The sequence below is a fragment of the Oryzias melastigma genome, linkage group LG12, assembly GCF_002922805.2.
Source record: "Oryzias melastigma strain HK-1 linkage group LG12, ASM292280v2, whole genome shotgun sequence".
Taxonomy (NCBI): Eukaryota; Metazoa; Chordata; class Actinopteri; order Beloniformes; family Adrianichthyidae; genus Oryzias; species Oryzias melastigma.
In genome coordinates, this window is record NC_050523.1 from 26,641,980 (window position 1) to 26,659,504 (window position 17,525).

At 40.9% G+C, this 17,525-nt stretch overlaps 1 protein-coding gene across 1 annotated transcript in view; it reads left to right on the forward strand.

Annotated features, from left to right (window-relative positions):
* The first annotated feature begins 10,749 nt into the window (after positions 1–10,749).
* The window catches only part of chd1 (chromodomain helicase DNA binding protein 1), a 29,542-nt gene continuing 22,766 nt past the window's right edge, over positions 10,750–17,525 (forward strand). Inside the window, exons 1-6 of the mRNA XM_024261942.2 lie at positions 10,750–11,230; positions 12,177–12,276; positions 15,417–15,618; positions 16,560–16,670; positions 16,889–17,082; positions 17,231–17,505. Of these exons, the coding sequence (XP_024117710.1) occupies positions 12,224–12,276; positions 15,417–15,618; positions 16,560–16,670; positions 16,889–17,082; positions 17,231–17,505 (835 nt within the window). The 5' untranslated portion in view covers positions 10,750–11,230; positions 12,177–12,223. The remainder of the gene's footprint in view (positions 11,231–12,176; positions 12,277–15,416; positions 15,619–16,559; positions 16,671–16,888; positions 17,083–17,230; positions 17,506–17,525) is intronic.

Sequence of the window (17,525 nt, forward strand, 5' to 3'; positions counted from 1 at the left end):
GGTGGAGTTATTACAGGCAAAAAACTGATGAGGCTGCAGGTGAAGATGAAGGTGAAGCTCCTGCAAGGAAAGATTTGGATGCAGGTGGAGCTGATCATTCCTCTCAGAACAGGCTTCCACCAATCGTAGCATCACTTGGTTCATTTCCTTCACCTGAAGGTCACCTGACCTCTAACTGTTTCCTGCAGAGCATCAGATGAACAGAATTAGTTACAGTCATGAATGCAACGTTCGTGAATGAGATCATGGTGAGTTTGACATGATGAGATGCTGTGTTTGTGGGGACTCTTGTCTCCTACATGAATGAAAGGGATAACCCTTGGACCCATCATGGAAGGATAAACTAGGGCTGCCACAAACCATTATTTTAATAGTCACCAATTATTTTTTCTGATTAGTCGACTAATCAGGTCATGAGCAACCGAAATGTAAAGCACACATCTTAACCATCATTAGCTTTAAACTAAATAAAAACTAGATATATACCATTACCTGTGATGATGCTGGTGTGAATGCTGTAAGCTGAATATGGCCGGTTAAGGTGCTGAAATTGATAGTTAAAAACACTGAAGCTAAAAGTTGAAAATGCTGAAGCTGATAACCAGTTAAAATATTAGCTAAGTGTGAAATTAGCCAAAAAAACTGAAAAAATCCTAAACTAGCCAAAATAGCTAGTATGCAGCTGAAATATTAGCTAAACTCAAAATTAGCCTAAAAAAACGGAAACAGTCCTAAATTAGCCAAAAATAGCTACCATCTAACTGAAATATTAGCTAATCTCCAAAATAGCCCAAAAAAAATCTTATTACATGCCAAAATAGTCCAGAAAGCTAGCAGAATGCCAATAAAACTTTCAACTTCACTACACTCTGACTCCATATAATATAAAGTAACGACTAATCAACTATTAAATTAGTCGTCGACTATTTTAATAGTCGATTAATCGTCGATTAGTGGACTGATCGTGGCAGCCCAGCTCTTCAGTTATGGTGCTGTGGAGCCCCTCAAACAGTTCCAGAGCCAAAGTGAAGCTGAAGTAGAGGTGGGTGCAGTGAGGGGGCGTAAGGGGCTGCGGCGGCGTGGCAGCTTTCTGTCTGCTGACATGAAGGCGACGCTGCAGCTTCCACGTTTTCTGTCTGGGTCAGAATACACACTAAAGGAGCAACCTGCTAACAAGACAGGAAGGAGGCTTTTAAATTGACCCCCTCCAGGTCCTAAACTGTGAGAACCGCTGTCTGGCAAATGACTGCAAGTAGGCCACGCCCACCTACCCAAAACTTCCTGCCCTCCACGCAGAAGGAGCAGTTAAACCCTTGAGCATGCTCAGTGCTACATGCCTCACTGCTCATGTGAAAGATGAGCAGACTGATGGAGGTACAGCTCCCCCCTGTGGAGCAGCAGGACCCTGACATGAGACAGCAGCCCCGTCTCGGCGTCACAGTTCAAATCTGCGCCAATATTTATTTTTTAACATGTTATATACAATTTATGTTCATATTTTTTCTGTTATTCAAGATATAAACTGACCAATCAGATGTCCTAATACAAGTATGTGGTGCCCTCTGACCCCCATGTCAACCATTCCAAACTTTTGATTGACAGATTCTGTCTAGCCCGGGTTCAATGAAAGGGATGTGGACTTTCAACAAGCTCGCTCCTGATTGGTGAGAGTGGTTGCCATAGAAACGTTGACTCAGACCAACTTGGACAAATCACTCCTTACTGACCACATCCGACTCCAGCATGTTGGCGTCTGTATTGGGAAAAAAATGGCGTCTGAACCATTTTCCATGAGTGACGTCACTCTCACTCGATCCAGCTCCCGTATACAAATCAAACTCAATCGCAAAAGGGGCCAAAATCCAAAACACACCTTAGGTCACGGGCCGAACAGGATAAACATTTATTTAAAACTTTAAAAATGTAACTTTTTAACATATTTATGAACTAGATATATAGCATTACCTACGATAATGCTAGTATGAATGCTGTAAGCTGAATTTGGCCGCTGAAGATGCTGAAATTAATAGCTGAAATCACTGAAGCTCTAAGCTGAGGACGTCGAAGCTGATAGCCAGCTAGCATGTAGCTGAAAAAATAGCAAAACTTCAAAATAGCCTAAAAAGTTGAAAAAAAGCCTAAATTAGCCAAAACAGCTAGCATGTAGCTGAAATATTAGCTAAACTCCAAAACATTCTAAGAAAATCTTAGTAAATGCCAAAATAGTCCATAAAGCTAGCAGAATGCCAATTTTTTAAACTTTAAAACTGTAACTTTTTTAACATAATTATGAATAATAAAAATACAGGAATATTATTCCATAATAAATCAACTTAAACCTTAAATAACTTTCAATATTTTACTCTCCATACAATGCTGTAAAGCATTAACACAATAAACAACTTGTTTCTTATTTTGTGGAACAAATAATAGACACTTTAGTGTAACATTGCTGAAATCAGTAATACTATGTCTTTGACAAGCATTGACACCAACTGAAGTGGAATTATCTGTAAAATTCAGTGTTAACTATAGTGAACATGAACAGCAGTGCCAATATTTAGTTCAAAATTGTTGTAAACAACAGAACAAAAATTAAGTCTTTCAAGGAGCTGCCAGACACATTGGTGCTCACTCTTGGTATCTACCTCTGAAGGAACGTCTCACCAAAGGATGACGAATTTAACATTTTACTGCCTCTTCAAACAAAAATAAAAGATCAATACTTGGTGAGAACTCATCGAGAATCAATCGCAGGACTAAATATCGTGATATATCATAATATCGATATTTTGGTGCACCCCTAATATGGAATATCACTGATTGGATGATGATATCCAGAATCACTTCATGACAAACAACATTCTATTAAAATGTTGTGGTTTCTAGAGTTTTGTTTTGATTTCTAAAATTGTATTAGTTTTATTTTTGTTGAGATCTTTAATATGTTTTGTTGTTGAGTCATTTGTTGGTGTGACTTGCAATGCAGGACCACCGTAATAATGAGATCCCAAATCCAACACCCTCATGCACCTGACAAGTGGAAAGTTAGCATGAAAGTTCATGAAAACAAAGATCCATCAGCAAGACCTCTAACATCTGCAACAAGATCAGGGAGGTGAAGGAAAGGAACCACCAGACAGGAATGTTGTACTCTAGCCTTCATTAGATTTGAGATTAATTATTCAATTAATCACATCCACCAGACTTTTCTTGTTCCAACATGACTGTCCCAGATTCCTGAAGACATCATCTTCATTTCTGCTGCACATTCTGAAGCTCTTTTATCTGCTTCACTTCTGCTGCATGTCTGCTTCACTTCTGCTGCATGTCTGCTTCGCTTCTGCTGCATGCCTGCTTCACTACTCCTGCATGTCTGCTTCACTTCTGCTGCATGTCTGCTTCACTTCTGCTGCATGTCTGCTTCACTTCTGCTGCATGTCTGCTTCACTACTCCTGCATGTCTGCTTCGCTTCTGCTGCATGCCTGCTTCACTACTCCTGCATGTCTGCTTCACTTCTGCTGCATGTCTGCTTCACTTCTGCTGCATGTCTGCTTCACTTCTGCTGCATGCCTGCTTCACTACTCCTGCATGTCTGCTTCGCTTCTCCTGCATATCTGCTTCATGCTCATGTCTTTTCTTCTTCATTTAACTGCTGCGTCTTTGCTCCATCTCATCACCCATGAAAGGTTCCTGCGCCTCTTGCGTCACGCTCGTTCCGCAGAGGACACGCGCGTACACATCCTTAACACGCGGTGGTCCCGCATTGACTTTGATCCATCTTGATGTTTGCGACGGCCCAGAAGCGCATGCGAGAACCGCGCACAGATCATGTGATCACTGGGATTCTTGCATTTGCTTAGCGCGCGCGCACAAACACGTCTCCATGTTTAGCAACATCAAGATGCTCTCAGTCCCTAAAGCGGCACTCTGTCCCGCCGTGTCCGCTGCTCCTATCCCAAACCCACCGCTTCTCACGGGACACTCACCTGAGCGCTCGCGCGCCGCGAAATTGATTGCAGGTGCACGCAGATGGTGGCACGCGCGTCCCATCATCGCTGCCTCACGCGACCCGACATGCTCATCATGAAAGCAGCTTCCATAGCAGAACCCCACCCGTCGGTTTTAGTGTTCCTGTCCCACAAAAACAGAGCCGAGCCTGACGCTGCATTACTGCAGGCTGCCAGCAGGCGGCAGCAAACTCCAGAGTCAGGCCAGGATCAGCATCAGGACCGGGACTGAGAACATCAATCAGTGTTTCTATGACAACATCTTTAATGAACAGTCTTAGTCATCCAAAAAGTTCACAGATGAGAACTGAAAACCCATTACAAGTAAATAAATAAATAAATACATTTTAACTGTGTGTACACCACAAATTCACTTTAAAAGAGGAGAACTCTGATGTTTTGAGAAATAAAGGTAAAAAGTTTAGAAAACAGGTAACAGTAAGAGAGAAAAAAAACTGGTTCAAAGATGCATGTGTGAAGACTCATTCCTCCATCTTACAAAGACAATCTCGCTTGAGTCTTTCAAGTTATTTAACTTTTTATTCAAGTGGCTTTCTCCAGAGAGCCTCTGAATGACCTTTTTGGATGACCTTAAAAAAAACGTTTTCTCACTGGTCGCCACCAGGCCACAAGGGGGCATTGCTGGTTCTCCAGTTCTCCAAATGCTGAAGGTAATATCTGAAAATGCTGAAGCCGAAAGGTTTCCAAAATATTAGCTAAATTCCAAATTTGACAAAAAAAAAAAACTGGGAAAATGTCTAATTTTGCCAAAACAGCAAGCATATTGTTAAATTTTTAGCTAAATTCCGAAGTACCATAAAAAACTGGAAACATTTCTAAATTAGCCAGAATAGCTAGCATATTGGTAAAATATTAGCGAAACTCCAAATATCCTAAAAAATGGAAAAAATGTCTAATGTAGACAAAACAGCAAGTATAGTACTAAAATATTAGCTCAACTACAAGTTAGCCTAAAAAACTTGAAAAATGTCTAAATTAGTCAAAAACAGCTAGAATGTCACTTTAAAAAAATGCTAAACTCTAAAATAAACGTTAAAAACCCAGTAGTTGTTTTTTAATATATTTATTTTATTTAAAAGGGGACAATCCGGTTTGAAAGAAAACCACATGATACAACAGGACAAAACACATTGTTTTAAAAAAGCCAGAATTAGCCAAAAGGCTAGTTTTCTGTGGTCTCCTGGCCGTGATGACAAAGAAGGCAGTAAAAACACTAAGAACAATAAAAACGTACAAATGACGTATACGTTAAGAACCACTAAAGTATGGAGTACCCAGTAGCTGTACAATAAAATGCAATAAATACATCACAAAATGACAAAGAACAAGACATCACAGTGAGACAAACGTTCACAACAGCTATTTATATTACTGCCTGCAGGAGGAAGTGTTGACAGGCCATTTTTTCAATATTTTTTGTGAAACTGTTATATGTTGTGGACAATCGGATCTCCTCAGGTAATTAGTTCCACTCACGAGCACCTCTCACTGACTGAAGTACTCCTGCGTAGAGGAATGAGGCAGTGGCCTCTAACAGAGCCTCTAGTTCCTCGCTCTGAACTTTTTCTTTGGTTGATGAATTCTGTCAGAGGATCCGGAGCCAAATTATGCATCACTTTGTAAATCAGCCTTAAATTTTTATAAATCTATGAAGATTTTCCCAGTTTAGAAAACTGTATTTCTTTAAATAGCAGTGATGTTAATGTCTCGTTTTTTTATCTAGAATTTTTATAGCTTCCTTTTACTAAACTTCCAATGGTCTGACCAGAAAGGAACCAGCTGGTTATACAATAGTTTAAATGACTAAAATCATTGCATTGAAGGAAATCATAGCTGCTTCACTGGACATTTCGTTTTGAATAGCGTAGAAATTTTAAAGATTTAACTTTATTTTTTTACACAGTTTTTCAATGTGGGTCTTGAAGGACATCTGTGAATCTATCACCAACCCAAGATGTTTAAACTGCCTCACACTTTGTATCTTATTTCCACTGATATACATCAGGGTCAGCTGATGCTGTTTATGTTAGTGAAATACTTGTCCACAGTTTTAGAGATCTTAAGTTGCAGACAGCATTCCTGCAACCAAGTTGTGACGTGAGACATAGTTTTAGTGAGTTTTGCAGCAACTGTGTCTTTGGAGCAGCCATGAACGAAAAAAACAGTGTCGTCTGCAAACATTATGCATTCAGCTTCAGGACAGACAGAAGGAGAATCATTGATATAAAGGTTAAAGAAAAGCGGGCCTAAAATGGATCCCTGGGGGACCCCAGAAGTTTGCTTAAGAGTACTGGATCTGCAGTTGTTGATTTTACAGATTGTCTTTGATCACACATTATGATTCAATCTAGTTCACAGCGTTGTGGAGAAACTTAGTTTTGGAAGCTTGTTGAGAAGAACAGAATGATTTACTATATCAAATGCCCTACTGAGATCCAAAAACCCAACTCTACAGCTCTACCCTTATTGAGAAAAGGTTATACTTCCTCAACAAAAACGCATGTAGCCATTTCAGTAGAATGTTTGGACCTGAAACCAAACTGTCGGCTGTGTTGTTTGATAAGTCCATGTCTCTGGAAGGCCACTCAAAACAGCTTGTAAAGAACTGTTTTTAAATGTGGCCAAATTAAAAAGTATCTTGTCTTGGTCTGACCTGGAAACTATTATTCACGCTTTTATTTCCTCTCGTTTAGATTATTGTAACTCTCTTTTTACTTGTTTTAACAAACGCTCCATGAACTGTCTTCAGCTCGTCCAGAACTCTGCAGCAAGGCTTTTAACAGGAACCAGTAAACGGACACACATCACTCCGATCTTGTCTGCTTTACATTGGTTACCTGTCAAATTCAGAATTGATTTTAAAATTTTACTTTTAGTTTTAGAGCCTTGCACGGTCAAGCCCCGACGTACATCTGTGACCTTTTAACCCCGTACTCTTCGGCCCGATCCTTGAGGTCTTCCAGTCAGAATCTTTTAACCATCCCTAAAACCCGCTTTAAGACGAGAGGGGACATCTCCTTCCAAGCTGTTGCTCCTCGTCTCTGGAACTCCCTCCCACTGCCGCTGCGCCAGATAAACTCCGTTGAGTGTTTTAAATCCCAGGTCAAGACGTTTCTATTCAGGAGAGCTTTTAGTTGATCTTAGCCCTTGTTTTATTATGTTTTACTGTATTTTACTGTGTTTTTAGTTGTTTTATTACTGATTATTGGTTTTATTTCCCTGTGTCTTCTGATTTTATGTTCTTATGTTAAGCACTTTGTGATCCGTTCTGTGAAAAGTGCTATAGAAATAAAGATTCTTCTTCTTCTTCTAAAGATGGGGAGCTGCTGTCTGACAATCTGCTCCGCCACACATTTTTCTGTAACTTTGGAAATGAACGGAAAAGTACTTATTGGTCGGTAATCATGCAGAGAAGTGGGGTCGCCTGATTTAAAGACAGTGGTAACAATATCAGATTTCCATCCATTTGGAAAGTGAACAGATTAAATTGAAAAATTGACTGATGAGGTGATAGGATTGGCAACAACTGAGCCTAGATCTTTAAGTCCAGAGTTGCTGAACCTTTTAGAGTTTGAATGGTGTCTCTACCTAAAACCCCGAAGAAGTACACAAGTTTTAAAGTGCAAGTAGTTTTTGAAGGATTTAAGCAACTTTTCATTTGTCTTCTATGGGGCATATTTGACTCAATATTTAAAAAACTATAAAGTTTATGAATACCAAAAGCAGTAATGTCCTGAACATTTTGATACCAAGATTGCTGAAATCGCTGAAAGTCTGATTGAGTTTTTACGTTCTGAAAAACATATGGAAGGGCGCAGGAGAATCATTTGAAGTCTAAGAATCTATTTCAAAGAAGTTTTTCTCAAGTTCTCCCACATAGAAATCATTGAGAGGTGTGAATGTTTCATCTTAGGTGCATGTCGCCTATGAGAGACATAGTTTAATTTAAAAAACATCTGGAAATCACATTGAATGTTTTTTCAAATCATTTATTTGTATGATGCATCACAGATTATTTCCATATTCAAAGAAATGTTTCAAACGCCTGCATACTAAAAAAAAAATCCATGATATGCTTCTGATTAACATTTATTTCATTTATGACATTCAAAATCCCTGGATGAATGTCTGTTGTTGCAGTACAATATATATAAAAAAGTGAAGTGAATTGACTTTATGAATATCCACAAATCTATCTAAAATAATGCTTCTAAGTAAATAATACACCAGATTATTGATAATTTAATACAGTTCCAAAATAAAATATCACCTGAAACAACAACCCAAAATCAGAAGCAAAAATATTTCCGACCTAGTTGTTGCTGCTGGCTACTCTGAACCTGCAGTTGTTTGAGTGTCACACGGCACCCCTGCCCACCAACTAGACATGCTTTTACTTTGAAACAGTAGCAAGATCCTTTCAAATCCGTGACATCCTGAAGAAATAATCAAACAGTGAAGGTTGGTAAAACACCGGCATACACAGCACCTCTAATCAATCAAAGAACGTTCCAATACTCACAACCAAACCTGAGACCGCCATGCATGCAGCACCAAGAGTTGATTAGAGACTCTGAGACCAAGGAGTCAGAGAGATCTAACTACTTCTAACATAGAAACTGTTTCATAGAAAACTTATAATTTAGGAAAATATTTATTGCAATGTCTAAATTATGAATATTGTTTTGTAAAACTCTGATTGGGAGCTATTGTCATTGAAAAAAAGGGTAATTTGGAAAGATTACTGTTATGGAAATATTAGGTTTTAGGAATACCATCATAAAAATCTGTAGTATTGGAGCATCAGTGTAGGAATATCTCATTTTGAAATATAGAAACCTGTCAAGAGGAAATGGATGAAAAACTGTTAGTGGTGAATATCATTGATAAAAACTTGTCTTCTGGAAAAACACTGGGCAAGGTTGTAGTTTGGGAATGCTGTTATAGAAATTTGTAAATTATTATAACTTTATCATTTGAGATTTTTGTTATCTTAAGCTTTAAACTTGAAAAATATATAAACATGATTTAGAAAGTTTGTCATAGAAATTCATATTTTTGTTGAATCATTATAAAATATTGAAACCTCATGTTTAGGAATGTAATTGGATATAAAGTAATTTAGGAATATTGTAAAGGAAATTTGAAATAATTGCTATAAATAATATTAAAATCATAATGCTACTTTGGTGTAATATTTTTGAGTTAGTGCAATTACTTAATTTTATCATTTGTGAGATTCTATAGGGGTGTCAAACACAATCGCACAGGGGGCCAAAATCCAAAACACACCTTAGGTCGAACAGGATAAACATTTATTGAACACTCTAAACCAGGGGTGGCCAACCCTGGTCCTCAAGAGCCTCAACCCTGCCTGTTTTCTAGCTCTCCCTGACCAGCTTGCTGATGATTAGCTGACTCAAGTAATTCCACATCCTGATTAGCTGAACACACCTGATTTAGGTTGTCAGCATCAAGCAGTCCAGGCAGGGCTGGGAAACAGGCAGGGTTGAGGCTCTTGAGGACCAGGGTTGGCCACCCCTGCTCTAAACTACATCTTTAAAACTTTAAAACCATAACTTTTTAACATAATCATGAACTAAATATATAGCATTACCTGCTATAATGCTAGTGTGAATGTTGTAAACTGAATTTGGCCGCTGAAGATGATAGTGCTGATAGCTGAAGATGCTGAAATTAATAGCTGAAATCACTGAAGCTGATAGCTGAAAACACTAAAGCTGATAGCCAGCTAAAATACTAGCTAAATGTCAAATTAGCCTGAAAAACTGAGAAAGAAATGTAAGGTTGCCAAAACAGCTAACTTGTAGCTGAAAACAATAGCTGAACTTTCAAATTAGCCTAAAAAACTGAAAAAAGCAAATAAATTAGCCAAAACAGCTAGCATGTAAATATTAGCCTAACTCCAAAACAGCCACAAAACAAATCTTAGTAAATGCAAAAATAGTTGAAAAAGCTAGCAGAATGCCATTTTTTAAAACTTTAAAACCGTAACTTTCAAACATATATCTGAATAATAAAAAGGCAGGAATATTATTCCAGAATAAATCAACTTAAACCTTAAAAACTTTCAATATTTTACCCTCCATAAAAATATCATTTGTCAAAATTATCCAAGTGAAAAATAAGCCCAGGATAACATCGGGCCATTAATAACAATAAAATAAAATGGTCTGACGGGCCGGATAGAACTACCCGGAGGGCCGGATCCGGCCCCCGGGCCTTGACTTTGACACATGTGCTATAGGAGAAACATCTGTGATTTTTTTTTAAGTAGGCTACTTGCTATTTAGGAATGTAACTGGGAAATGTTTAAATTGGGAATAACATGCAAATCTGTAACAAAGTTGTTACAAAAATGTATAACTTCTAAATATCATTGTGGCAACTAACTATTTGGGAATATTGCCATAGAAATATCTTGGGAATGTCAATATGGATCTTTTTATTTTGGGAATGTCATTATGGAAATTTTTCACTTGGAAAAACATTTAGAAATATTGAAAATCTGTGGAACAATCTCTAACAAGCTTTTATTTTGGTAATACCACAGTAATTTGTATTGGGAATTTTATTTTGTAAATCTGTACAGTTTCCTTTTCACGGGAAGACGGTTCTGGATTAAAATATAAAACACGCAACCATGAAGAGGACACGCCAACACGGTGTCCGGTGCAATTCTCTATGTTTGCGCGGGTAAAGCGCGTGCTCCGTGACCCACGTGGGCCCACGGTCGCGCGGGGTTCTCGTGAGAACAGCTGTTTGAGCTCGGTTCAGGCGTGCGGGCCGTGACGTCACGGACGGGGTTTCCTGGTGAGAAACGTTACGGCGTCATGGCGGAGGCCGGCTGCTGGAAGTCTCTGACTTAAAAGGCCAGCTCCCTGGACCCTGCTGACCCACGGACACCGCACGAGTCGCCGGTTCGCACGGTTGAGTGGAACTATTTGATCACCGAGCGCTCGGGAACCCTCCACTCCTCGGATTCGGCCTGGTTTGGAGGCTCGGGGCTGCTCCCCCTGACCGGGAGCTACAGCTAACTTAGCAGGAGTGCGTTAGCTGTCCGGAGCCGCCAGCTCGGCGGCTTAACGGCGGAACGAAAACACGGCCCCGGGCCGTAAAGGTGGACTTGGACAGCTACTGCCACCGTGACTCCTCTGGGAGAAAAAGAAAAGGCCAGGTGAGATCCAGCGTGGAGCTTCGCTAGGAGACAGGCGAGAAAAGGAGCTAGCGCTGCGAGTGTATGTGGTAAAAACCCGCGAGAAGAGCGAGGCGGATGAAAACAAGATGGAAGAGAGCGAACTTCTCTCGGCTAATTTGCCTTTCATAATCCACGCAAACTGAGCACCGCACCTCCGGGTTCAGCATTTTGTTTACTCGTTTGAATGCACATTTACATTCGGCGGGTGAAGGCCGTGTAGAATCCGCGCTCTGGGCGCTTTTGTTCCTCGGAGCGCCGGGTAGCTCGCAGCGGTTAGCTGTTGGTCTCGTGCTCCGCGGAGTTTAGCTGCGCTGTGACAACACGGAGCGCCGCGCGCGGGGTCCCTTCAGCCCGCTTTCACCCGCGGTGAGGCGGCTTGTTGGCGCCGGCGGAGCAGGCTGAAGTTCTGGGGTTTATCTCAGCTCAGTCCGCTGCTCTCATTGTCTGTAGTTCAGACTCGGTCTGAGGATGGAGCCTGAACTCGGGGGTGTCCGGGAACGGTCAGCCCCTGTCCGCGGACTGATGGAAAGGTTGCCGTTGATTGGTCATTGTTCGGCGGGCTCCGAGCAGGCTGCCCCCCCAGAGCAGAGCTCCATGTAGCGGTGTTAGCTTCTGGATGCTACAAGCTGAAACGTCACTGCAGCTGCGGGACGGTTCTGTGCGGGACGGTTCTTTTGGAGGGTTTGCGTGGATGTGACCGCCGCAGGTGCGGTGCAGGCCGGATAGGCCTCTGCGGGTGGTCACCAAGCAGCGCCCGGATGCCCAGCATCCTCCGGCCGCCTGTTGTTACTCCTGATTCGGATCTCTCTGAGTCCAGACGTTCTGGACCACTCCGCAGGGGTTCGATTCCTCTACGATGCTCCAGAAACATCAGCACCAGTGCAGCGTCTGTGTCTTCACCGTGAACTCTGCGTGTTCTCCACAGGTGGAACTTCTCACTGCTGCTTGTAGGTCTGGACGCTGGGCTTCACCATGGCAGGACGCAGTGAGGATGAAAGTGTCAGCAACAGCAGTGGGGGGTCCAGGTAAGCTTCACTGTGACAGCAGGTTAGGGGTCCCTCACACCTGACTGCAATACAGCTGCAGGGCAGAGACTTTTCACAAAGAAGAGTGACAATTATCCCACAATATCTTTACCTTCAACATCTCTCTCGTTTTGTGTAATTACGTATGATTCCCAAATATAACACTATTAGAAAACTAAACACAATTACTATTTAGAGCTCTGGTTTTTCTGCTACGATGTGTCACCGTGGAGATCTATTCACATCCATACTATTTTCCTTTTTTTACACGTTATATGATCAGATAAAAACAACTTCCCCCGTTTCTTATGAAGTGTTTTCATTTACCGCTGGAACTGGTTTTCATTAGTTCCCTCTTTGAGAATGTGTCCTCTTTCCCCATCATCTATGAGCATCCTCTGCCGTCTTCCAACAGAACTTTCCCTAAAGACCCATTCTGATGAAAATAGTGCATGTTCTTGTTGCATTTTTCTCATAATGTATGAAATTATTGAAGATTAAAACTGCGTTTCGGAGTATTTCTTCATTCAAATCGTGTTGAATCAGATAAAAACCCACTGCGTCATGGGCAGGCCAAATATTGAAAGTTATTAACGGTTTAAGTTGATTTAAAATTGGAATAATATTCCTGCCTTTTTATTTATTCATAATTATGTTAAAAAGTTACGATTTTAAAGTTCTAAAAATTGGCATTCTGCTAGCTTTTTAGACTATTTTGGCATTTACTAAGATTTTTTTAGGCTATTTTGAAGTTCAGCTAATATTTGAACTACCTGCTAGCTGTTTTGGCTAACCTAAATTTTTTTTTTTTTTTTTTTTTTCATTTTTTAGGCTGTTTTTAAGTTAGGCAAATATTAGCTCACTAGCTGTTTTGGCGAACCTAAGTTTTTTTTTTTTAAATTCTAATTTGCTATTTAGCTAATATTTTAGCTGGCTAACAGCTGGAGTGTTTCAGCATTTTCAACTATCAGCACTAGCATCTTCAGCGGCCAAATTGAGCTTACAGCATTCACACTAGCATTATCACAGGTAATGCTTTTAATCTAGTCCGTAATTATGTTAAAACGTTACAGTTTTAAAAGTTAGAGTGTTCAGTAAACGTTTATCCCAGGGGTCAGCAACGTTTATCACATGAAGTGCCAATTAGAAATGTTCTCCTTAAGAACTGTGCTATCACCAACTATAATGCAAACTCTGTCGTTCATCCATCAGCCTTTCCAGTCAGCATTCACTCATTTACACCACTGGTTAGACAGAGAGTTTTACCCTGTATTATGAAGGCACGGCGAGATCAAGTTAGTCTCAGGACCCTCACTGGATTTTAGCTCATTGCCGCCCTGGGAACCGAACCCAGATCCTACACCAACCAACTGAACTATCCAGCCACTTCCAACTGAATTATATATATATAAAAAAAAAATTTCACTATGTCTCAAATGTTACTTAATTCACAAACAGGAAATCAAATGGCTTTTTAAAACAAATGCTGGCATTAACTCAAAAGTTCTTTCATAAGAAAATTACTCAAATAAAATGGTTGCAATAGTATTGCAACTATGTTAGTTTGAAACCAAAAGGACTGCCTTTGTAGTGTGTCATGCCAACCACAGTAGGATTGGATACATCAGAACAAAATACCATCAATATTCCAAAACTATAAAAATGTATGCTTCCTTATTCATCTTTTGTTACATTATGAAACAGAACCTAAGTAGCTAAATGTAAGTTCATTCTGAGATGGTGGTTTTATTGCATGCAAAATTAAATATTTTTACTTTTTTGTTAGTTTGCTAATTGAAGTAATATAAATGTTCTGCAGCTGGACAGCATCAGGCTTCATGTTCACCTCTAGTAAATGCAGAGATCAGCTTTAACATTCATTTGAAAACATGTTCATATTTCATAGACATATTGCACAACAGAAAGAAAGTCTGAGTAATCTGACCTTGTTTGATTATTATTCAACAAACTAAATGTATCAATCAACCAACCAACCATTCAATCTTTATTTATCAAAGGCACTTTTCATGTGTTGCAGCTCAAAACGTTTTATAGTTAAAAACAAACGACAACAAACAAAAAAAAGAGAAACTAAAACCAGCCAACCCCTTTGCCCTCTCTCCACAAAGACACATAAACAATGCATACAGGCACGAATGAATGACTAGAATTTTACAGGAGGTATAAGGCGCGATTAATGTTAGCGCAAGTATGACAAAAAAAAACAGGTGTGCACTCATAAACTTCACTCTTCCCATTCACGCACGCGCTCATGCTCCATCCACAGACATGCGGTCAAATCATCACATCTCCCATCTCACCGCCAACAGTTACAATGTTTTCATTTTACTGCGGCAAACTTTTTTTTTTTTTTTACAGTACACATTAATTAAAATCGCCCGGTCATGAAGGCTGACTGGACATTGAAAGTAACGGACATTGTGTGAAACTATAAAGTTTTATTGAAAAAATAAAACTCTGCAGTGTGGGCGGGGTCAAAGGCACAGCGCTGCGTGATTGGACCCTTTCCTTGTGACGCCATGGGGTATCAAAGATCATTGTGAGAAGGGATTATATTCCTTTTTAAATCCGAAAAACCCAAATTGACCACAGAAAAGTGCTTTTTGTTGTCACACCTCAGTGTGTCACTGTCTTTCCCTCCACGTCCCACCTGTGGCCCGCATGCTCTAGGTTGCTGACTCCTGGTTTATCCTGTTCGGCCCACAATCTAAGGTGTGTTTTGGATTTTGGCCCCTGTGTGATCGAGTTTGACACCCCTGCTTGTCTGAGTTGGAATCCAGGCCTTGCTCGCTAATGTTAGCTTGGGGGTGTGAGGAGCTGTAAGCTAAGGTGTTAATACTGGAATGATGGGATATCACTAATGGGGTACTTCTGCACCACAGTCGTCGTTAATCTGACCCAACTCGGGCGAATTTCTAATGTCCTCCTGCTGCTCTGCAGAAAATGTCTTAATAAATGACAGGTGTTTTAGCTAAAAGCAGAATTATCATAATTAAAAGACCACTGGAACGCTTTTATAAAAAAACATAATTTAAGTTGGACTTTGAATGTTTTGAGTCTGTGAATTATTTCTGCTGCAGTAACTACATTTTTTTTATCTGTTTGTTGGAACATTCCAGCAACTCAGACGATGACTCTGGTTCTCGGTCCGGCTCGGCCTCCGGTTCTGGCTCCAGTTCCAGTTCTTCTAGCAGCAGCAGCCAGTCAGACAGCAGCGACTCAGGAAGCGGCTCCGATTCCGACAGTCAGTCGGACTCTGAAACAGGAGTGTCCAATGAGAAGACGGAACCGCAGAACAAGTCAAACATTGACGGAGCAGAGGTAAGTGAATATTCTCTTCCTCTGGACCCTTCTAGTCTTTCTGGTTCTGAAGCTTTTCTTTAAATGAAGATTTCTACTGAGTTAGTAGTTATCCCCCGAACCCACCCCAACCTATCAATATAATGTGAATAAGCTTTGCCAGGCCAAACATGTACATCCCATCAGTGGCGTCCTGTTGAGTGGTGCTTCAGCCTGCGATGCTCAGAGTGCATGCAGCCTTACAGCTTCACAGGCAGGAGATTTTACAACACCACAGACTCTTGTGCACATTAAGCTTAATGTAATATGTGTTTTTACTTTGATTCTTATATCCATTGGTCTTGGTATCCCAAATGCACTCAACCTCTGTTCCATAACTCCCAGTCCACTGTGAAGTTGTGTAAGCCAGTAGATTTTTGACGACTTAAGGCAACACACCTACGAGCCATGCTAAAGCTAACGACCAACCGTTACAGAGCCAAAGATTTTATACTGGAGCTCAGCGCATGATGACGTGAAACTTGTGGGACTTACACCAGTTGACCAATCACAAAAGCTCAACTGCAATACCTCATTTCAACATAGGCCGTTTTTGACTATATTTTCATGAATTAAATACTTTATTTTAATTTCCAAAAATTTAACAACAACTAACAGACAGCACTTTTAAAGCCCAGTTTATAGAGGTCAACAGAAAAAAAAAAAGTTGATTTAGTGTTTGGCTACAGTTTAAGTTTCCATGTATCTTTATGTGTTAGAGTTTTCCACATGTCAAGATGTGTTGATGTGGTTTTTCCTTGCAAAATAATGTAAGGTGTTGTTTTCCTGCTGGGGTTTCTATCATCACTAATGTTTAGTCTCTCTAGGCTAAGATGAGATGGCACTGACGTCATTCTCCTTGCAGGTCTTGTTACTGTTAACTGGGCTTGCAGGCTGGGTGTTTAACTTTCATGTCTCTGCAGTTCTGGAAGTCCAACCCGAGCATCCTGGCGGTGCAGAGATCTGCTATGCTCCGGAAGCAGCAGCAGCAGCAGCAGCAGAGACGAGCCTCCTCAAACAGCGGATCAGACGAGGTTCGTTTCCTCCACTTCTCTCACTACAGAACTCCTCCAAAGTACTTTACAATCAAGTGTGCACAGTTTTAGTGACATCAATGTTGAGTTTTTTCTGGTGAATGCTGACATCACTTCAATAATTCATTCGTCTGTAGTGTTGAGACGATTCATGAAGCATCTCAGTCCCCAGATTCTCCTGCATGGAAGCATGTCACTGACAGGTTTGTGTTCTCCAGGACTCCTCCAGCAGTGACGACTCCTCCTCCAGCGGCTCCAGGAGGAGAAGACACTCGGGCTCCTCAGACTCTGGGTCGGGCTCTGGATCAGGAAGTGATTCTGGGTCCGATTCCTCAGCAGAAGACAACAGTAATGAAACCACGTCGGACTATGAGCCCAGCCACGCATTCAAAGGCAGAAAGCCTCCCAACAAGTGAGTGGACTGATGTTTTCAACATCTGTAGGAGTTCTTTAAGCTGATAGCTTAATATGGAAACCCGTCATGAATGTCTCTGTTCAGATGAAGGAGGCGCATCATGACTCCCCTTTGCCTCACTTCTTCTTACCCTCTCTTACAACAGAGTGAATTCCCGGAACGGAAAGAAAAGTACCGTCCAGAGAAAGAAGATCCAGAAGCATTCATCCTCTGACGATGAACATGACGACTACATCAAGGCGGCGTCCGCTGGCCCCCGGCGGCAGGCCACCGTCAACATTAGCTACAAGGAGGACGAGGAGCTGAAGACGGACTCTGACGATTTGTTGGAAGTTCTGGGTGAAGATGTGCCTCAGCTGGAGGAGGAAGAGTTTGAAACCATCGAGCGAGTGATGGACAGCAGGATAGGGAGAAAACGAGGTGAGAAGAGCCGTCTCCAA